Source organism: Peromyscus maniculatus, chromosome 7 (assembly GCF_049852395.1).
Source record: "Peromyscus maniculatus bairdii isolate BWxNUB_F1_BW_parent chromosome 7, HU_Pman_BW_mat_3.1, whole genome shotgun sequence".
NCBI classification, from domain to species: domain Eukaryota; kingdom Metazoa; phylum Chordata; class Mammalia; order Rodentia; family Cricetidae; genus Peromyscus; species Peromyscus maniculatus.
The window spans coordinates 34,733,179-34,755,829 of record NC_134858.1 but is presented as its reverse complement, the minus strand read 5'-3'; the positions used below and the strand labels follow the sequence as shown (position 1 = coordinate 34,755,829).

Sequence of the window (22,651 nt, the reverse complement as noted above, 5' to 3'; positions counted from 1 at the left end):
GTGGAGCCTGAAAAAGTCCAGAGAAGAGAAGGGCAGAGCCTTCACTAGCTCTAAGTGCGCACCTCCCCTGCTCACGCTTCCTCAACCATGTCCAGTTTCTAAACTACAAACTCTACTATTCACAGTCCATCCCCAAGCAAGATACACAGTCCTATCTGCCCTTAACAAAAACAATCTGTAGCAGATGTCTTCAACCTATAGAGGTACTCTCAGTCACAAGGCATTTAGAAATCCTGACATGAAATCAAATTGTTCCATAATGACTGTATATATCCATTGAGTGTAATGGCTCCCTATGCTCACATTTCTTGGCCAACATGGAAACAGAGCATCTGTGAGGGGAAGTTCCCTTCAAGTATAAATGTACCTCATCTTGAAAAAAAGTGTGGTTGCCGGGTGGTGGTGGTGGTGGTGGTGGTGGTGCATGCCTTTAATCCCAGCACTTTGGAGGCAGAGCAGGCAGATATCTCTGAGTTCAAGGCCAGCCTGGTCTACAGAGTGAGATCCAGGACAGGCAGCAAAACTACTCAGAGAAACCCTGTCTTGAAAGAAAACAAAACAATACAAAAAACAAAAAAGAATAGAAGTATGGTCAAAATAATGAGACTGTATTAATAACTTAGAAGGCTTAAGTTCTGATGGGTGGCTCTTTGGACTTATACTAATGCCTTCTACAATGCTGAAGAATTCACCTGGAATCAGCCATGTTCAAGTAAAACCCAATTATGACACATGTCCACCATGTTTTCCAATGTAGAGTCCCCCATTGTCAAAATCAATTTGAGAACAAGCAGATAAGCTTTAACTTTTTTGAGTTTTGTTGTGGTGGTAGCTGTTTTAATTTTTCAGACAGGGTCTCATGTCACAATCTGGGCTGGCCAGAGAATGCTTCAGATTGATCACCATACACCTTACTCTACAGTCCTAGAATTACAAGAATTACCAACTTCCCAGGGTTTGCAGTGCTGAGGATCAAACCCAACACTTTCTGTATGATAGCCTAGTTTTCTGTAAGCTAAACAATCTGAGCCTACCTAGGCTTTATTTTTTAAACTTGTATCTCCAGCACAATACATAGATGCTATCTTCAGTTTTGACCAATGAGACAGCTAAGAGTTCTCTGTCAGTTGGAATTATTCTAGAAATGGAAAGCTAGGATTCCTCCATAATTTCTACCCATTTCTTGACAGGGTCAGAGGCAGAGTTTATAGCTGGGAATGTGACCTATATACTTCATATCTGGGAACACATTTTGTCCTTGTATTCCCTAGCTTGCCCTCTTGCTCATGTGCCTCCCTGTCCTGGTACATTCTTCTTTAGTAAGGTTATGCTGAGAAATGAATTCATCATATGTATCTGTAATGAGTTTTAAATTAATTGAGAGAACAACTCTTTAATTTTTTTTTTTTTTTTTTTTTTTTTTGGTTTTTCAAGACAGGGTTTCTCTGTGTAGCTTTGCGCCTTTCCTGGAACTCACTTGGTAGCCCAGGCTGGCCTCGAACTCACAGAGATCCGCCTGGCTCTGCCTCCCGAGTGCAACTCTTTAATTTTTTCATTGAAATTGAAAATTTGTTGGAAAATCAAGATATTTTGGGGGGAAGCACACATAAAGATATTGTCAGACACACAAAATCCCAAGGTTAGTAAGGTAAATAAGAGAGAACTAAAGACACATAACCATGATGTGTCTCTTGGAATATCAGTAGTTGTTTGAAACTAAACCTGCCATCCTCATGGCTACCAGGTCTCTCTGAAAATAGCGGTACAGTAAATATGCAATTCTTATCTACAGTGTGACTTTAAAAAAAAGTCATTCCAGAATACATACGGCATCGGCACTTCTTTGACTGGACCTGCAATTTAGAGAAAACACTCTTAGGTTCAGGTAATACTGAGTTCTGTTTGTCTTTGGTTCTTCTAGTGACTTGGGGAAGAGTGGCCAAGTGAAAGATTCTGTATTAATTTGTTATGTGATACTGCTACAAAACACCTGAGGCTGGGTAATGTGTGAAAAAAATAAGTGTTTTTCATACTCTTGATCATTTATCCCAGATCAGGCAAACATACCTCTTTGTCCCCTACAAATGCTTCCTGGAAGCTACACTGAAAAATGGCAGAGAACTATTAAGACAATCTGGTACTGTGAGATGAATCCCTACTAAGGGGTGCCTCTGTGTCAGATTATTTACATTAACTTCACACTTTAAAGATCTCAACACCTAATGTCCTTATAATGGACTTAAAAATCTTTTACCACATCAATAATTAGGAAAATACATTCCAATTGCCTTAACCTTAGAAGTCCCCTGAAGAAAGGTAAGAGGACACTTAGAAAAGAAACTTTTCACAGGTAATGTGTGTGGTGATATTTTATTTGTACTGAAATGTGATTTTATTTGTATGTTAATAAATAAAGTTGCCTGGGGGTCAGAGCTATTAGCAAGCCATAGCAAAAGCCGGGTCGTAGTTCAAGCCTTTAATCCCAGCACTTAGTAAGCAGAGCCAGGAGGATCTCTCTGTGTTCAAGGATACATCCAGCATTGGAGACACACGCCTTTAATCTCAATACCAACCATAGAAGACCTGGAGGTCTGTACAGACAGGCAGTGACAAGGTGGTTATGTGGTTGGGTTTGCAACCAATGAGAAGGCAGAACAGAAAGTCTTTATAAAGACAGACACACAGCAAGTAGGTCTCTTTTGGAGAGGAAGGACCACCGCGAGAGGAAGGGTAAGGTTTTTAGCTCTTAGCTCTGACCTCTTTGGCTTTCTTCTTTGCATTGGTTCTGTGTTTCTTATTGAATAAGACGGTTACTTCTACAAATGTGTGCCAATTTTTGAGTGAAAATTACTCAAGTTTTAATCTAGACAGAAAAACTTTTGCCAGAAGAAAGGTCCCCTAAAAATACGTGTGGAAACTGGCACTGGCATTTTTTTTACACCTTACCAAAAACTGCTTGATCTAGTTCTACTTCCTCCTTTTACTTAGAAAATACTGGAATACCTATAGTGTAGGTAATCAGTTTTATCATCCCAATGTGATAAAAGAAAATATAAAGGAATCCTAAATCCAACCTTTTTGTTTTAGAAAAGGGAAAAGATATTTTACCTTAATTAGTGATGGATTTATCTTCTCTTTTGGGGGGGTTTTCATCTGGTCCTTGTCAGACATCACTAGGAGAACACAAAATAAACCTGAGATCATGGTACCACTTATTGTATCACAGGGGATCTTGGATTGATGTGGACAGAGTTCTATGGATTCAATCTAAACATTCAGGCTTAATGCACATAGTTCATTAATAAACATAATTGTGTTGATGCAAGAACATCCTGTTGACTAGGGAGAAAAAAATCAAGACCTTGAGAAATGAGAAAGGTAAGTGTTGCCCTTCTATATAATGTGAATCTAAAGCAACCTGAAAATGTTTCATTGGGCAAACACTGAAATAAATGTTAAATGATGGGTTTCTAGCCAGGTGTAGTGGCCCATGCCTTTAATCCCAGCACCTGGGAACCAGAGGCAGATGGATCTCCAAGTTCAAGACCAGCCTGGTCTACAGAGTCATTTCTAGGACAGTCAGGACCACACAGAACCCTGCCTCAAAAAAACCAAAAGAGAAAAAAAATAGATTTCTGCTTTCTTACTTCTTCAGAATATTTTGAAGTCAGGACAACTGGCACTTCTTTCTAGATATCAGTCAAACCTCTTTTAACCCCATAGGCCAGCATCTATCTAGATGCATTAACCACATATGATTTTCAAAATCATTTTTATGTACTAATAGTGTGTGTGTGTGTGTGTGTGTATGTGTGTGTATACCATGTCATGGGTGTGGGTTCAGAGGACAGCTTTGTGGAATTTCTTCTCTCTTCATGTAATCTGGGAATCAAACACCTTGGGTTTCTTTGTTTGTTTGTTTGTTTGTTTATCTATGAGTGCCTGTATGGATGTATGTGCACCACTTCCATGCCTGACAACATCACCTACTCCATGCCTTGGTCAAAATCCACCGTATCACTGCAACGGAAGCCAAAGTTGTTTTCTTCCATTGTGATTCTGGTGTTTTATTATAGTAACAACAAAACAACTAATACAGAAAACAGTGCCAGAAAGATGGGTTATTGCTGTGACAGACCTGATCTTGTCGCTTGGGGGAGGATTATGGAAATGTGGTGTTTTGACACAGAAGATCCACTGAATGCTCAAAACTGAATAAGCTTGCATGTAGAAATTTGGAAAACAAGAATGGTGAAAGGTAGGTAGACAAGCCAGTCTTGGCTTGTGGAGGGGGAGAGGGCAGCCACGTCTCTTGGGAACTGCTTGTGAGAAGTTTGGGTTAAGAATCTGTGAAGTGAAACCTTCTGTCCTTTACTGGGACAATGGCTACTGGGTATCCAGGACTGGGAAATCAGATGACTAGGGGACCAGCATCACAGACACAAGCTCTTCTTAGAACTATTTCCTTCACATCCGCACACAGAAGCTCTGGCTCAGAGCGGGGCCAGGCCGTATCCCAAGCTGGCACCCAACCTTGTTGATGTGTCGGAGTCTCCTATGTGCTACTTGCTATGGTGGCAGAAAAGCTACAGGACTGAGGGGTCACGGAAAGAAGCTGAGGCTTGCCACCATGTGGAAGGGCCAGAGTCCCTAGAGAGAGGCTAGGCAAGGCCATTGGTGGATGTCCAGGCTCGGTTACTAGGAGACCTCAGCATATTAGAGATGGCAGGATGTGGAAGGAAGTGTTTTTGGAGTGGAGATGGCATGAGCCTCCAAGACAGGCCTGTACGCTGTGGGTGGCTGTCTGAGAGCTACAACTCTGCAAGCCTTTGAGTTCCCTGCCAGCTTCCATGTCTCCACCAACATGATGCAGTGATCCACTTTAACAATAAGCCACAATAAACCCTTCCTCCATCAACCTGTTTCATGTCACTTATTTCATCATAGCAATGAGAAAAGGAGCTGAAACACGATGATTAGGGAATAGACCCTGGCTAATACTTCTGTCCACTGAAGGACCCTTGAGTGGACTTTCTTCCCCTGCCTTCCAAGCAGAAGGAATAACTTGATTGCTGCTAGATTGTTCATTGGATCTGACCAGGAATGCCTTTACCTACCACTAACAGGTTCAGCATTTGCAGGTTGGTCTTTCTACCCAAGTCATTATCAATGTTGTCCTCATCCATTCCATTGAAATCTGGATGAAAGTCAGTAGAGAGATGGATCTGATGAGGAATGACCTACCACCAACAACATCATTGCTTTGAAGGCTGTTCTCCTTACCCAAGTCATCCTCAGAGTCATCCTCATCACTATCATTGATACATGGAAGTCAGTGGAGAGGTGGATGTGGCCAGGAATACCATTACCTACTACTACCAAGAGCATCACTTTGAAGGTTGTTCTCCTTACCAAAGTCATCTTCATTCTTGTGCTCCTCCTTGTCATCGATGTCTGGAAGGAAAAGTGGAGAGAGTGAGTAAATGACTCATACCTCAGTGACGGTAGTAGGTGAAGCCTTGCTACCTTACACAAGAACAAACTCAGCATTTCTTTGGTTTACATCACTCACTGAGAACCACAATAGACATTCTACTCATGAGATAAAGTAACACTTCACATATTAAAAATACTGCAAACTATGTTCATTTTTTTACAGAGGAGATACCATCTTATTTGCAGCTACTGTTAATAACAAACTAGGGACTTGAGAGATGGCTCAGTGGTTAAGAGCACTGCTCTTCCAGAGGACTAGGGTTTGATTCCCAGTACCAACACAGTGGTTCACAACCATGTGTAATTCCAATTCTTGGTGATCCAATGCCCTCTCTGGCCTCCACTGGTACTAGGCAACATGTGTACCAACATACATGGCAGGTCAAATACATTCAAATTGCTTAAATCTAAAACACACACTTGAATTTCCACAGTACCGTCATAAGTGCTACAGGACTTTTCGACTTTTTGCAAGGTCTTTTTTTGAGGTATGTCACTCTGTTCAGGAACCTTGCTACTTCTGAAACCCATTTTTTTCTGTGTAGCAGAAACTCGAATGCATCACAGCAAAAATAGGTTAGGTGAATCATAAAATGAAAGGAAAATTAGTCTTTGTTCTATGATAAACATTTTATCTCATTGCTGATTTGTAAGCACATTGTTTTAATTCAGAATGTCACTTCTGGAAGATCAAGGACATCAGTGAACATTTAAAGCACATCCAACAAGGTCAGTGTATGTACGATCTTAATCCAAGTAGATGAGACAGTATTGACAGAAGAGCATTTGACTGAGTGTGCAGAATGGCCAGCATCCAAATTATCTTAAGAGCAATGTAAACAGAGTGAAATCTGTGCAGTTCCTCACTTCTCTGTTCTTGAACCTGACAGTACAACTTCCTAAGGACTCCCATTAAGCCTAACGAATCTAAAAAAGTAAATGAATGTCAAGCCCCAAAGAAAATCACTAGCACTAAAAAGGGAGCTCTGTGGGGTTTACCAAAGGCCAGAAAAATCAGCAAGAGGCCACAGTCAGATTCAGGGATAGTGTATGTACACTGCCAGGTCAGGGGAAATGGTTGCTTCTTTTTTTTTTCTTTCTTTCCTCTTTCTTTTTCTTTTTCTTTCCCTTTCTTCTTTCTTTCTTTCTTTCTTTCTTTCTTTCTTTCTTTCTTTCTTTCTTTCTTTCTTTCTTTCTTTCTTTCTTTCTTTCTTTCTTTCTTTTGTTCTTTTGAAATATTAAATTTCCTTTTTATTTGCTTCACCACTTTTCATTCCTCACATAACATGATGTTTTACAATCCATGTAAAATATATAAGATCACCAACAAGCCGGGCACTGGTAAGGGACCATCTCTACTTCCTGTTATTGTCTGAGGACACTGTAATAATCACTTTAAGATTACAGACCATGCCGGGCGGTGGTCGCCCACACCTTTAATGCCAGCACTATGGAGGCAGAGCCAGGCAGATCTCTGTGAGTTTGAGGACAGCCTGGGCTACCAAGTGAGCTCTAGGAAAGGCACAAAGCTATGCAAAGAAATCCTGTCTCGAAAAACCAAAAAAAAAAAAAAATGATTACAGACTGAATTATCTGACAGAACAAAGAAACTGAAACAAGGATCACTATTCTACTTTTCCAACACTGACTCAAGAAAAATTAAATAAATAAATAAATAAATATATAAATAAATAAATAAATAAATAAATAAATAAATAAATAAATAAAAGACCATTTCCTTTAGAAGAAGCAATATGAGGAACCAGGTTAGTTCAAATGACTAGTAATTTATCACTACAATGTCAGGCTTCTCTCAGTGCAAATTTATAATGATCAGACCACCACACTAGGAGAAGGCCCTCACCAGGAGTCTGACTCCAAGTCACTCTGAAACACTTGTCACGTGATGACTGAGAGAAAAGATTCCCTTCAGTCAACAAACCCCGCATAAGCCCTCAATCTTGACTGACAGGCTGGGACAAATCTGGATGCTTTGCCGAGTTAATGGACTGCATCTGTACATACCACTTTCTTCATAACTACTGCCCTCAGTGCTATCTGTCTTGCCTGGACTAAACATGCCTAAGACGAGGGCAATGGCTTTTCTAGCTCAAAGTATGTACTTAAACTTGCTTGCTCCTTTCTCAGAGTCCAGTTTCTGCTCTACAAAATTTTCTGTTCATACCGTACCCAAGAGCAAGATAGTCCCACATTCCCTTAACCAAAGGCCCCCTTTACCTAATGCCTAATCACATAGATATGCCTCAGGGAACAAAAGGCATCTTAGAAATGATGACTTGTCAATGCTGGCTGTTTGGATCCACTGAGTACACGTGTTCCCCATGTTCTCCCTTACCAGCCAACATGGAGAACGACCATCAGTAAGGGCAAGTATTTTGTGGAGACACAGTCTAGATCCCCTGAAATATTTATGGTCAATAGAATGAGTGAAACCAGATTAGTAACTTAGTGTTGGGGGCAGGAGAGATGGCTCAGAGGTTAAGAGCACTGGCTGCTCTTACAGAGGTTCTGAGATCAATTCCCAGCAACCACATGGTGGCTCACAACCATCTGTAATGAGGTCTGGTGGCCTTTTCTGGCCTGCACGCATACTTGCACACAGAATACTATACATACAATCAATCAATCAATAAGTAAATAAAATAACTTAATGTTGACTGGGGTCTTAGTAGATAAGAGCTCTAAATGGCCTTACGATAGGGTGAGGGGAGATCTGGTAGTTACAGGGTGTGGTTTTCCCTTTTCCCAGATTGTGAGCCTCAACACTCTGTATCAGCATTGGTTCTTTCTATGTGCTTTTGACATCACCACAGTGATGAGAAAAGGATTCCCACAGCAATGCCCACCCTGGGCTATGCTTTAACATATTACCTTAAACTCTACCTTATCCTATGCATTCACAAAGGCTTTGGAAATCCAGAAATTTACACAGACTACAGAACCTCTTATCTGGTAATGACAGCAGAGGGGAGCCTCCAAATCTGGACCCACACGTTGGAGTCCCTCATTGTCCCTTTCACATAACAGCACTGGGTGTTTTCATTCACTCATCATTGTGTCTCTTTGAATCTGCACAGGGAATGCAGATCTTAATTGAAAATGGACACACATCTGTGCTGTTCCTGAGTGACTTAATGAACACAAGACACAGGACAGAAATGCTGAGGAAAGTTAGTTAGTGGCAAAATGCTCTGCCACAGACCTTACACGGTCCCACAGAAGGCCCACATCACGGTCTCTAAAGTGATTGTTTTTGCATATATCCTGCATAACATGACAGCAGTGTCCTCTCACACAGGGCTGGGTTGAACAGACAGAATCAAAAGTTTTAAAATAATTCCTATGTTTGCCTAAGCGCATAGTCAGTGTCCACTCCTAAGGAAGGTCAGTAATGGTCTCTACAACGTTCCAATTGCACAACCGTGGTGAATAGAGATTCTCTGAATGACATGAGCTGAGAACTCTGGGAGGAATCGCACTGTCTATGACAATGTCTTGTACTGTTAGGCCTAGAAAACGCACCATCTTACATTATTAATGTGGTGATATATTGTGAACCCTAATAAAGTTTACCTGGGGATCAGCGGACAGAGGCAGCCACTAAATTAGACATAGCTATCAGGCTGTGGTGGCACACGCTCTTAATCCTATCACTCAGGAGGCAGAGATCTGTCTGGATCTCTGTGAGTTCAAGGTCACGCTGGACTACACATGAGAGAAACAGAATCAGGCAGTGGTGACACACGCCTTTAATCCCAGGAAGCAATATGGCAGGACATAGAAAGGTACATAAGGTGTGAGGAAACAGGAACTTGCTCTCTTGAGGCTGAGGATTTCATAGAGGTAAGCTAGGGGCTGGCTGTTCTGCTTCTCTGATCTTTCAGCTTTCACTCCACTATCTGACTCTGGATGTTTTATTATAAGACCTTTTAAGATCAGTGTTACAAGTAATGCCTCACAAAGACGAGGGCTTCCCCCTTGAGCCACTGGCCTGTTTGTAGGAGCAGAAGAAGCCCTGAGGGAGTGAAGTCCTGAGCAAGTGTGTATTATTGACAAGGGCACAGCCCAGGGGAAATGGGCAAAGCCTTTCTCCCAGGTGGGCCAGGCTGGAAGTCGGCAAAGCCTTCTTCTTGTTCAAGTGCAAGTGTTTACTGGTGCCTGATCACTGTGTACAAAAGCCAGCAGCTGCATCTTCCTGGTCTGGAAGGTTAGGCCTGAGACTGCTTGCCTCTGGAGACTTCCTGCCAGCAAGCAGCCAGTCACTCCCCCTGTGATGTACCTAACACACACACACCGAAATTTCAGGTTGCTAGAGTTAGTAGATGCCCTGCATCAGAGCTTACACCTCAACCCTACACTCTGACCCCGTCTTTCTGTACATGTGTCTGTGTGTCTGTCCTTTCTTCACTCCCTAACATCCAACTCTAGCCCAGTGTGTTGATGTGCCAATGCATGGCAAAATTGTTATGTTAGTGAGGCAGGCACCTGATCGCCTGAAAAACCCACCCTATCAAGATGAATATAAACAGGGATAGCAACAACGCCTTTTTTTTGGGGGGGGGGTGAAATTCTACCCTTTCTACCAAAGTATAATTTTTGCATTTGCAGTCTCCACAAACTATCTGTGAGATGTATATTCATTCTGTCTGAATGTCTGTCTGACTATGATGATCCTGAAGATACTAATTTTACTTTCACACAGACTCAGGTTTGGAAGACTTAGAGAAAGGTTTACAAATAACTCCACTACTGGCAATAGTGCCTGTTCTTAAAGTAAGTCCAGCATTGTTCCCCAGAGTGTTCCAGTTGCCTAGGATCCATAGATCCTGCTTGAATGAAATGAACCCCAGAACAGAGGATGGATTAACATTATATATTAAGATTTCAAGTGTTGTAAGATAAAGAAAGGCCATCATCTTACATCATTAAGGCCTCATACATATGAAGGTGATTCCCTTTAGATGTGGGCCAATTGATGGAAGCCTCAGGCTTACAAAGCAAACACTTTATCAAACGAGTTACCTCCTTGGCCCTCAAAAAGATATAGAAAGGGACATGGGAAAACTTACTGTTCAGAGACAGGCTGATCTTTATACAACAAGTAAGTCCTTCCATTCTATTTATTCACATGCCCCTAGACAATAATTTTTAAGATTTCAAAGATTTTTGTTTGTATGACATGTGTTCATCTGATTGACCTTGTCAACAATCAGTCCCTACTTTCATATGCATATTTTCCATAAGTGATGGCATGAAGGAAATAATTATAAATGAAAGCATTGGGAAGAGAAGCCGGCAGGAACATGGGCTTTGGTTTGCTAGCACAGATGAAAACAAACTACATTCATTTTTGGACCACACAACACAGTCATTTCTTTGTACTTGGAATTTACTGTCTTCCTCTGTGAAAAAGAATGGCAAAGGGGCAATAAAATAGAGTGGGTTCTTGTAGCCTCTCAGTTTCCTAAGTAGACTCATATTAAGTGGCAGGACACGGTCAATGTACATGGCTATGTGTGTTCTGGATTGAATTGTATGCAGGTGGTGCTGCATGTGGAGTGTTTGGGAGCTTTGGGGTGTGGAGCCTATCCTGAGTTAGTGAGTCATTTAGGGCCAACCTCCAGGTGTTGGAGTCCAGTTCCACCTCTGCTTATTCTGTTTCCTTGGTATGGATGCAACATACCAAAGTGGTCTCCTGCAAATGAGGCCACCTAGCCTTCCCTGCCAGCTGCCAGGTACTCTCAAACATTACAGAATGATCCTCCTTCAATAAGTCACATGGACACTTCCTTCCTTTAGTGAATCTTCTTAGCTCATATGAAGGTGGAAAAAAAAAACCAAACAAAACCAATGAATGATTCCATGAGAGTCTCATCATGGTTTCTGTCTGTTTAGAAGGCCTCACACTGTATCTGACCCAGAGTCCATGACCTACAGGTAAGAGTCTTTGTTTTTCAGGTGGGTCTGACCACACAAGTCATTCTCAGCACTGTGATCATCATCATTAACCATGACTGAAAGAAAGCCAGGGAAGAGAGTGGATCACACACAGTGTCTGCCATAGGTGAAGCCACACTGCCTCACACAAGAACCAGCCCTGCTCTCCTTTGGTTCATATCATGCCACCAGAACCAAAATAGGCATTTCAATGTGGTTTTATGCTCTGTGGTGGTAGTTCTACTGGTGGACTAGAGAAATTAAATTCCACTTTAAAACTACTACAATGATTCTTCATTCTCTTTATAGTGGGGATACTATACAATCTACAACTACTGATAATAACTATAATTAATTACTGAATTTCCACTGTACCGTCATTAGTGCCACAGGTCTTTTGCAGCATTGTTTCAGACCTTTCATTGATTGTAGAGGTAACGGAGCACCGAATGCCTAGCTTCCGCAATATGGCTACAACTTGAATGCAATCAAAACAAGAATGTTTAGTTCTGCTGAATTCATTTAAAAAAATAAGGAACTAACAACTGTTTTATGTTTAACATTCCATCTCATTACTGATTTGGGAGTACACTCATCTGATTCAAAATATCACCTTTGGAAAATCCTGGAAATCAGTGTTGACTCATTGGAGATATGACATGGTCGGTATAGGTGGGGTATCAATTCACATGGATGAGACAGTATCAACAGAAGGGCAGTGTGACTGTGTGAAGTGACCAGCATCCAAATCCCTCGAATAGCCATGTAAACACATTGAAAATGCAATTGCTCACTTCTGCATTCTTGACTCTTGACACTGTAGTTTCCTAAGAACTTACATTGCACCTAAAGAATCTAAATAAGCAAATGAAGGAAGAGCTCTGGTTTGCTGTGGATAGTGCTCTGTATACTGTGAATGTGTTGCTATGATTGGTTAATAAATAAAATGGTGATTGGCCAGTAGCTAGGCAGGAAGTATAGTATAGGCGGGAAGAGCAGAGAGGAGAATTCTGGGAAGAGGAAGGCTGAGTCAGGAGTCTCCAGCCAGACACAGAGGAAGCAAGATGTGAAGACAGAACTGAGAAAAGGTACCAAGCCATGTGTCTAAACATAAATAAGAATTATTGATTAGTTTAAATGTTAGAGCTAGTCAGTGGTAAGCCTGAGCTAATGGCCGAGGAGTTTTAATTAATATAAGCCTCTGTGTGTTTATTTGGGTCCAAGTGACTGCAGGACTGGCAGTTGAGAGAGGTTTGTCCTGAGCATGGGCCAGGTGGAACACAGGAAAACTTCAGCTACACTGGTAACAAGCACTAGTACCACAAAGGTGCTCTATGGTGCTTGGTCTCTCCAGAACCACCACCTGGATGGTGATACTTACAACCAGAGAGGCTGTTTGGATGACTTCTGTTAAGAGCATAAACATATGCTTGCTTCATTATTTATACAGCACAGCTTTTTAAAGTTCACAGACATATCTTGTATTACCTTCACAGAAAGGCACTAGAGAAGAAGACAATCAACATCTCCTACTTTGGACCTGAAGGCACTGTGCTAGTTAGCTACTAATGGCACTGTGCCTGAGTAGATGACAGAAAAAAAGAACAGGACAGATGTTCTACTTTTCAATCCCTACTACAAAAAGTCACCATTCCTCACAAAGGAGTGGAGTAAGGCAACAACGCTTGTTTAATTGTATGGCATTCCTCTGCCACTACTTCACATGGTCAGCTCCTCTCAGTGAGTCTTTCAGGCATTTTCTTATGGCCTAGACTGGCCAGTGATTGGAGATGAGATTAAATTCATGAGAACCATGAGCCCCCTTCTAGAGTTCTAGATTAACCAACCTATGTTGTGTCCACATCACACTTTATGCACTGTTGAGTATCAAACCCAGAGACTCCTAAATGAAAACCTGCTACTCCAATGACACAGCAAAAGCACAAACCCAGTACACCATAGCTTTCTCTGTCTTTCACAGTTGTGAATGACTGTCACCTGATCCATGGATGCTACCTATGTTTTCTGATCACTGATACAGAAAGGGTACTGTTTGTGTTCTCTATAGGCAGGATTATTTCTGGGTATATGCTGGAAAGCTGAATGGATTCATGCAAAATGACAGCTCATGTCTCCATGGGGAGAAAATCTGAGCTAATTCTAAAAATGTCACTTTCATCCCAAATATCTGGGAACATGGTTGGCTCTTGTAGTCCCTAGCTATCTAGCTTGGTCACTCACATCCCTCTCCTAGTTGGCTGTCCTGTAGCAGCAGGGTATGCTGAGAAATGAATCCAGCATATATGGCTATGGTGAGCTCTGAACCAAGTAATGTAGGAAAGGCATGGCCTCAGAGCTCTTCATTGACAAAATTGGCATGTGTAATTGGAAAATCTCTTGGGAGAAAACACATAAAGATGTTTGTTGATACATGAAATCCCAACAAGAGTAAATGAGAGAACCACATACACAGGACCATGATAGGTCTCTTGGGATAGCTGCTGTTATCTTACCTAAATTTACAATCTTGTTGCCATTAGATTGCTTTGAAAAGAATGAGGAACCAATATGACCACATAGAGCCTGTGACAGCTTGACTTCACAGGTTTAAGCCAGACAGGCTCCTAGAGCTGAGAGTTGGAAGTAGACGTGGGCTCCCATCCCTAACCAAGAAGCTATCTGCAGCTGACAAGCTCTCACAAAGGAAAAAGTACTTTTCCCCAATGGTGTGTCAACCACACTCCAGGGCAGTCCCCATGCCCAACAGGAGATGGCCAACACAAAACAAACTCAATGGTGTTTTTCTAGATTTCTGTGTCTTACATTGTTTTGTTTGGCATTTTCTGTCTTACTGAGCTTTTCCTTGTATATTATAGTTTCTGATTCTGTGTTTATATGCGGGTGTGTGTGTATGTGTGTGTGTGTGTGTGTGTGTGTGTGTGTGTGTGTGTGTGCGTGCGTGCGTGTGTGTGTGTGTGTGTGTGTGGTGTGTGTATATGTGTGCTTTTTCCTTTTTTTTAAATTACTTTTATTGTTTTTCACCTGGCCTGTTTGCTTTCTAAAGAGAGAGGAGGCATGGAGTTATCAGGTGGGGAGGTGGGGAAGATCTGAAAAGAAATGGGAGAGGGGAATATGATGATTTCTTAAAATTTAAAAAAGATTTGTACATAAACAAGTAAATAGAAGTTGTGAACCAGACAAAGACAACAAGTATATGCAGAGTTCTTATCTACAGTGTGTCCAAAAATGTCATTCCAAGATACATACTGTATCTGTGCCTCCTTGACTGGACCTGCAATTCAGAGAAAAGACTCTTAGATCAGATCATACTGAGTTATGTTTGCACAGATTTCTGTTTTTTTTTCCTGTGACTTAGGACAGTTTGTAAACAGGACTGGGAAGAACAGCCAATTTGAAGATTCTATATTAGTCTGTTATGTGATTCTCTTACAAAACACCTGCAGCTAGTTACTGTGTGAAAAATATAAGTGAATTTTACACCTTTGCCTGTTTAGGCCACATCCGGCAAACTCACCCCTTTATTCTCTACTGAGGGTTTCCGTAAAGCTTCTTTGAAAGGTGGCAGAGAAATATTATAAGAATTGTGAGGTGAATCCCTCCAAGGAGTGTCTCTGTTGCTCAAGTATCTACTCTAACATCATGCTTTAAAGGTCTCACTGCCTCAATATCTCTTAACGGACACCAGAATCTTTTGCCACATCAATATTTGGGGAAACACATTCCAACTGTGTTAACCTTAGGAGACCCCAGCAGAAAGACAAGAAGACACTCACAGAAGAAACAGGAACTTTTCCTATGTAATATGCCTGTTGGCTTCTTATACATGTTTTAGTCTGAAGGGGAATCTTATGTGAGAAGAAAAGCTCCTGAAACCCACTGTGGTAACTGACATGGTTTACAATTTCCTCTCATGCTGTGTCGTATCATGGGTGACTTGTGTCCTTTTCCTATGTAAACACTCTAATACCTATAGTGTATGAACAGTTTTTTTATTGAGATCTGATGCCCATAAAAATAAAGTATCATGAAAGTAACCTTTCTATGTTAGGATATGGAAAGGCCATCTTACCGAAACCAACGATGGTTTTGACCCTTCTTCTGAGGCCTGAGGATGCTCCTCACACAAATCTAGGGGAACAGGATATAACGTTCAGCTCATGGTACCACCTGTTATATGTCAAGGGCTTTTACGTTGCTAGGGACAGTGACATGTGGACTTAGTCCCTATGCCTTGCCTCAGTGCACAGAATTAATAAACATGGCTGAAGGGCTGCACGACAGTTTTCCCTGCCAGGAAAAGTGAAAACAAGGCAAGACCTCAAGAGACATGAAGTAGAGACTTTTTGTTCTCCTACGTAAAGGGAATCTAACACACTGTGAAATAATCCATCTTGGATTAGGTTACACTTAAATAAATGTTATGTTAAATGACAGATTTCTATCACTTTATGACCATTTCAAGTCTTTCTAGATCTCTGCTAACCTCTTTCAGCTGCTACAGATCAACATAGACAGACTCTTCATTCATTTACTATGATCTTATTTTTTAAATTGCTTATTCGCCATTGCCTGTGTATATGCATATACAAAGTGTATGTACAGGAATACATACTATGTGACATCTGTCCAAGGGTCATAGGACAAGATTGTGGATTCTCTCTTTCTACCTTCATATGGATCTGAGAAATGACACTCAGGTACTAAGCACTGGAAGAAATATACATTTACCCTTTGAATCATATTGTCAGCCCTAGCATATAGAATTTTAATCTTCAAAATGTACACATTGTTCAAGAAAAATTCATACAGTATCAGGAACATGATGTAATGACACTAAATTTTTCACTCCTTGATACATAATCATACTTTACTGATAAGTGCAAGATACTGACATTATTACACTTGAAGAACCATTATAGATTGTTTTTTTTTTCCTGCTAGTTTTTCTTTACTGGGTCATCCTTTGTATTCATTCTATGAGGTGAATGTCCAGGTTCAGACTACCCAACTCACATTAAGGCAGAGAACACTGATCATCTGTCCCCTGGAATTCTACTTGCTTCCACAATTAAGAAATTTAGATAGAAGATAGATTCTTTTGTACGGTTGTTAATGTCCTCATAGCCTAAATATAAGTTAATGGTAACAGTTTGGAACCTCATACTTGGGGGCTATAATTCTGATTTCAACCTTGGCAGTTTCACCTGAGAACATCATGACCTTGAGTCTATTCATCATCACATCTCTTCAATTCCTGTGCATCATCATTAAAGAAGTAAACAATGTCCGTGTCTCTTTTCCTCCTGAGCAACTTAGTGAACCTAACTTATTGGTGTAAATGCTGAGAAAGGCTAGTTGTCAGCACAATGTACTGCCATAGACAGTGCATCCTCACATACTCCACAGAGTCACCAAAACCCTATAACAAATCCTCAAGCTATTGTTCTAGATAAATCCTGTTTTTCCTAAAAGTATTCATTTTAATTTCACACAGACATTTGTTGCACAGAGACAGCTAAAACTTTAAAAGTAATGCCTATGTTGTTCTGTGTTGGCCTAGATACATATTCAGATTCCATTTCTAAAGTATGGTCAGTATTGTTCTTTAAAATGTTCCAATTGCATGACTTCAGTTATTAGATCTTGAATGAATTGGCCAGAAAAGACTAGTAGGTTAACATTGTTTGTTTAAATGTCTAGTACTCTTAGACTTGGAAAATCCACCATCTTATATCTGCCTCAGAAATGTGGTCACATAATGGGAAAGTCTCTGTGCTTGAAAGCAAGTACTGTGTCAGCTAAGCTAGCCATTTACTGGTCTAGAAGAATGCAAAGACCCAGGAACTAATGATTCTGAATGAAAGATGGTCCTGTTACATAACAAATGAGGTCACGTGCTTTCTATGCCATTAGACATGCATAACAATCTTAAGTGTACACAGATGTCTGTGTTTTATATTTTCATTTTGTCTAACTTCCCCAGTATCCAAGCACATTCCCTACATCAGCTGTGCAGTCTCAGCAAAAAGAAGTACACAGGAAGTTACTAAAATACTTATTAATGAAAGGACAGGTAGGATAAAGACACAGGAAAGCAAGCAGACTTCAAATCAATTGCCAGGATTATGACAAACTATGTTAAACTCTTGATCAGATGTCATGGTCATTTCTTTGTTCCTGAAACATATTGTCGTGCTCTGAGAGAAGATGACAAAGTGGAAAAAATAAGAAAGCAGGTTCTTGTATTTTTGCCTAGAGTTCAGATTGTGTGACATGAAATGGTCAATCTATATAAAGCCTTAAACCATACCCTGTGTGTTCTGGTTTGATTAGGGAATGTCCTGCATAGTCTCATGAGTTTGAGCACTCTATCCTCAGCTTATGGTACTGCCTAAGAAAGGCTTCAGGAGATGGAGCATCCCTGGAGAAAGCAAGCCCCTGGGGAAAGACCTCTGTCTAACTTCTGTTTAGTCTCTGCTTCCTGAGTACATGTGTATGCAATTATGTACAGACGCAATGTGACCAGCCAGAGCCATACACCTGCTGAGACATTTTCCCTGCCAGAATGACCACCTTGTCATAATAGCCCAAATAAACCTTTCCTCCATTAAAATGCTTTTCTCAGTTATTTGGTCACAGAAAATAAGAAAAGCCACTAATCATTAATAGAATCTCATCATTGTTTCTGCCCATCTGGAAGTCCTTAAATTGACTTTCCTCTTTTGCCTCTCAAGCAGAAGGAACAACCTGACTGTTGATAGACCCTTTCACAGAGATCTGGCCAAGACTGCCAGGACCTACCATGATCTTCGAGATACTCGTTGGTCTCAGGAGACAACTCATTTTCAGTTTTGCCATCCTCCATGATGTCAATGTTTGGAACTATGTCTGTGGAGAGTGATTTACATAGTACTGTCAATAGTGGGTGAAGCCACATTGCCTCACCCGAGAACCCGCTCTGCTTCCCTTTGGTTCAGATCATTCAGGGAGAAGCACGACAGTCATTGAGATGCATTTTGAAGTTCTATCATTGCAGTTCTACTTTTGAATACTTCACACATTAAAAATACATGAGGCATTTTCCACCTTTTTAATAAGAGATGTAGACTGGGGTTTGAATCAGAAATATCCTGTTTAGGTTCAGCTATTTGGATATCTGGTACCCAGTTTGGGGCACCAGTTGGGAAGATTGTAGATCCTTTAGGAGCTAGCCTTGCTGAGTGAATTGTATTACTGGAGGTAGGGTTTGAAGCCTCATAGCCTCACCCTAATTCCAGTTCATTCTCTCTCCTTCCTATTTGTAGTTTTTTGAACATGTGACTTCTCAGCCTACAAATATAAATATAACTTATTCAATCCATCTGTTGTTACTTGTATGTATATGATTTCAGGGTTGACCACTTGTTATTGAATAAGCAACTGGGGCTTCGTCTCTGAAGAAGACTATATCTCCTGCTCTCAGTATTCCTTAGTTGTCTATATTTCTTTTTCTGTGAGTGGGGCTCCATGAGATCCCCCACTTCCATGTTAGCATGTCTATTGGTGTTGTACTTCCAGTCTTGTTTAGGTAGCCATACTGTTAGGTAGCATGGATGAAGCTTCCCTGCCATTTCTAGGAGACAACCTCACAGCAGAGTTCCTGGTCTTCTGGCACTTACAACTTTTCTATGCCTTCTTTCTTAATGGCCCCTGAGCTTTAGGTGTGTTGCAGATGTATCAATTGGGGCTGGGTACCCTCTGGGGATTTTTCAAGTTGAGCTAAAGGCATTTTGCATTATAATACGGTCATTAGCCTACAGAGGCCAGGAAGTGGAAAGTGGTGGTATGCTGAGAAATGTTTCTCATAGGCTCCTGTAATTGAAACCTTGGTCTCTGGTAGTTGATACTGTTGGGAAAGTTGTAGCATGTTTAGGAAGTGGAGTATTGCTGGAGAAAATCCATTACCGTGGGCAGGCTTTGAGAATCTCTAGCCTCACCCAACTTCCAGTTTGCTGTTTCCTGTTTGCTGTTGAAAATGTGATCTCTCAGCCTACTGCTCCTGACAGTATGCCTGCCATGACTTTCACCCACCATGATTGATATTTACCCCTCAGGCAACGTAAGTCAACATAAACTCTTTCTTCTGTGTCTTTTGGTCATAGTGTATTATCGTAACAACAGAAAAGTAACTAGTACAATTATCATCACCAATGACTATTAATAACTCAAACCAATTACTGAATATCCACAGTACCGTCACTGGTGCCGCATGCCTTTTCCTTTACATGCACGGTCGATGTTTCAGATCTCACACTGAAGGTCTTGCTGTGCCTAAGCCCCAGCTTTTGCATCATAGATCGCACTGCAACGCATTCACAACAAAAAGAGGTCAGCTCAATTGCATTTAACAAATGCACAAATAAACAAATAAACAAACGACCCCCACCCCCAGGGAAAACTAACACCTGTCCTGTGTATAAACATTTGACCTCATTAGTGATTTCCAAGCATGAGTCAAAATGTTACTCTGAATGGAGGATCACAAACATAAGTGTCCACTTAACACAAGAATGGCATGGTCAGTAAGGTCTCAATTCATGTGAATGGCCCAGTATTAGCAGAGAAGCATAGTGACTCAGAGTGTGAGACAGCCAGCATCCAAATCATTTTACGATCCATGTAAACCTAGTGAAATTTATGCAGCTACTTATGACACCAATTCTTGGCACTATGACACTCCAACTGCCTAAGCACTTACATTAAACCTGATGAATCTAAAGCAGTAAGTAAACATGAAGCCTTACAGAATAGTACTAGGTCTAGAGAAGTGGTCTCTGGGGTTTACTGAATGCTAGAACAATCCACAAGACAGCAATGGGTGGATCCAGAGACAGCTCTAGAACAGTGGACAACAGCTATTTCTTTTCATTCTTTACCTACCCATGGTGTTTTACAGTCCATGAAGATTGTGTATCACATTGAGGTAGGGAAGCAGGTAAGGGGTTATCTTCATGCCACTGTGACATAATTGCCCTGACAGAAAAACCTCAAAACAGGGAAGGGAGTTCTACTTTTCAGTTCCTTTCTCCAAAAGAAGTGATATGAGAGAATTTGGTTAGTTCAAATGTGTCCATCTCGTCTACACTGTCTTTCTAATGATGAGACAACCATGCTGACCAGACACCACATAATGACTCAGACTCCAAGTCATTCTAACACTGATGTTACATTACAGTCGTGGTGGGGATAGGGAACACTTCCCTACAACTGACATACTCTAGATAAGATTCAAACTCAGTGAACAGGACAAGAAGTTAGGTGGCGTGGTGATTTAATGGATGTGTCTGCCCAAATCAGTTTCTAGGTGACGACTGCCCTTGGCACTATCTGTGGAGCCTGAAAAAGTCCAGAGAAGAGAAGGGCAGAACCTTCACTAGCTCTAAGTGCGCACCTCCCCTGCTCACGCTTCCTCAACCATGTCCAGTTTCTAAACTACAAACTCTACTATTCACAGTCCATCCCCGAGCAAGATACACAGTCCTATCTGCCCTTAACAAAAACAATCTGTAGCAGATATCTTCAACCTATAGAGGTACTCTCAGTCACAAGGCATTTAGAAATCCTGACATGAAATCAAATTGTTCGATAATGACTGTATATATCCATTGAGTGTAATGGCTCCCTATGCTCACATTTCTTGGCCAACATGGAAACAGAGCATCTGTGAGGGGAAGTTCCCTTCAAGTATAAATGTACCTATTCTTGAAAAGCAGTGTGGTTGCTGGGCAATGGAGGTGGTGTGTGCTTTTAATCCCAGCACTTTGGAGGCAGAGCAGGCAGATATCTCTGAGTTCAAGGCCAGCCTGGTCTACAGAGTGAGATCCAGGACAGGCAGCAAAACTACTCAGAGAAACCCTGTCTTGAAACAAAACAAAACAAAACAAAAAGCAAAAAAGAAGAGAAGTATGGTCAAAATAATGAGACTGTATTAATAACTTAGAAGGCTTAAGTTCTGATGGGTGGCTCTTTGGACTTATACTAATGCCTTCTACAATGCTGAAGCATTCACCTGGAATCAGCCATGTTCAAGTAAAACCCAATTATGACACATGTCCACCATGTTTTCCAATGTAGAGTCCCCCATTGTCAAAATCAATTTGAGAACAAGCAGATAAGCTTTAACTTTTTTGAGTTTTGTTGTGGTGGTAGCTGTTTTAATTTTTCAGACAGTGTCTCATGTTCACAATCTGGGCTGGCCAGGGAATGCCTCAGATTGATCACCATACACCTTACTCTACAGTACTAGAATTACAAGAATTACCCACTATCCAGGGTTTGCAGTGCTGAGGATCAAACCCAACACTTTCTGTATGATAGCCTAGTTTTCTGTAAGCTAAACAATCTGAGCCTACCTAGGCTTTGTATTTTAAACTTGTATCTCAAGCACAATACATAGATGCTATCTTCAGTTTTGACCAGTGAGACAGCTAAGAGTTCTCTGTCTATTGGAATTATTCTAGAAATGGAAAGCTAGGTTTCCTCCATAAATTCTACCCATTTCTTGACAGGGTCAGAGGCAGAGTTTATAGCTGGGAATGTGACCTATATACTTCATATCTGGGAACACATTTTGTCCTTGTATTCCCTAGCTTGCCCTCTTGCTCATGTGCCTCCCTGTCCTGGTACATTCTTCTTTAGTAAGGTTATTCTGAGAAATGAATTCATCATATGTATCTGTAATGAGTTTTAAATTAATTGATGTAGCAAAAGTGAGAACAACTGTTTAAGTTTTTCATTTAAATTGAAAATTTGTTGGAAAATCAAGATATTTTGGGGGGAAGCACACATAAAGATATTGCCAGACACACAAAATCCCAAGGTTAGTAAGGTAAATAAGAGAGAACTAAAGACACATAACCATGATGTGTCTCTTGGAATATCAGTAGTTGTTTGAAACTAAACCTGCCATTCTCATGGCTACCAGGTCTCTCTGAAAATAGCGGTGCAGTAAATATGCAATTCTTATCTACAGTGTGACTTTAAAAAAAAGTCATTCCAGAATACATACGGCATCGGCACTTCCTTGACTGGACCTGCAATTTAGAGAAAACACTCTTAGGTTCAGGTAATACTGAGTTCTGTTTGTCTTTGGTTCTTCTAGTGACTTGGGGAAGAGTGGCCAAGTGAAAGATTCTGT

At 40.9% G+C, this 22,651-nt stretch overlaps 1 protein-coding gene across 1 annotated transcript in view; it reads right to left on the bottom strand.

Annotated features, from left to right (window-relative positions):
• The window catches only part of LOC143274227 (uncharacterized), a 134,750-nt gene that overhangs the window by 15,976 nt on the left and 96,123 nt on the right, over window positions 1–22,651 (bottom strand). The window contains exons 40-48 of the mRNA XM_076576037.1: window positions 22,523–22,547; window positions 19,709–19,816; window positions 18,277–18,363; window positions 15,545–15,603; window positions 14,722–14,746; window positions 11,830–11,931; window positions 5,413–5,454; window positions 3,109–3,173; window positions 1,829–1,853 (exon numbers count right to left, since the gene is read on the bottom strand). Of these exons, the coding sequence (XP_076432152.1) occupies window positions 1,829–1,853; window positions 3,109–3,173; window positions 5,413–5,454; window positions 11,830–11,931; window positions 14,722–14,746; window positions 15,545–15,603; window positions 18,277–18,363; window positions 19,709–19,816; window positions 22,523–22,547 (538 nt within the window). The remainder of the gene's footprint in view (window positions 1–1,828; window positions 1,854–3,108; window positions 3,174–5,412; window positions 5,455–11,829; window positions 11,932–14,721; window positions 14,747–15,544; window positions 15,604–18,276; window positions 18,364–19,708; window positions 19,817–22,522; window positions 22,548–22,651) is intronic.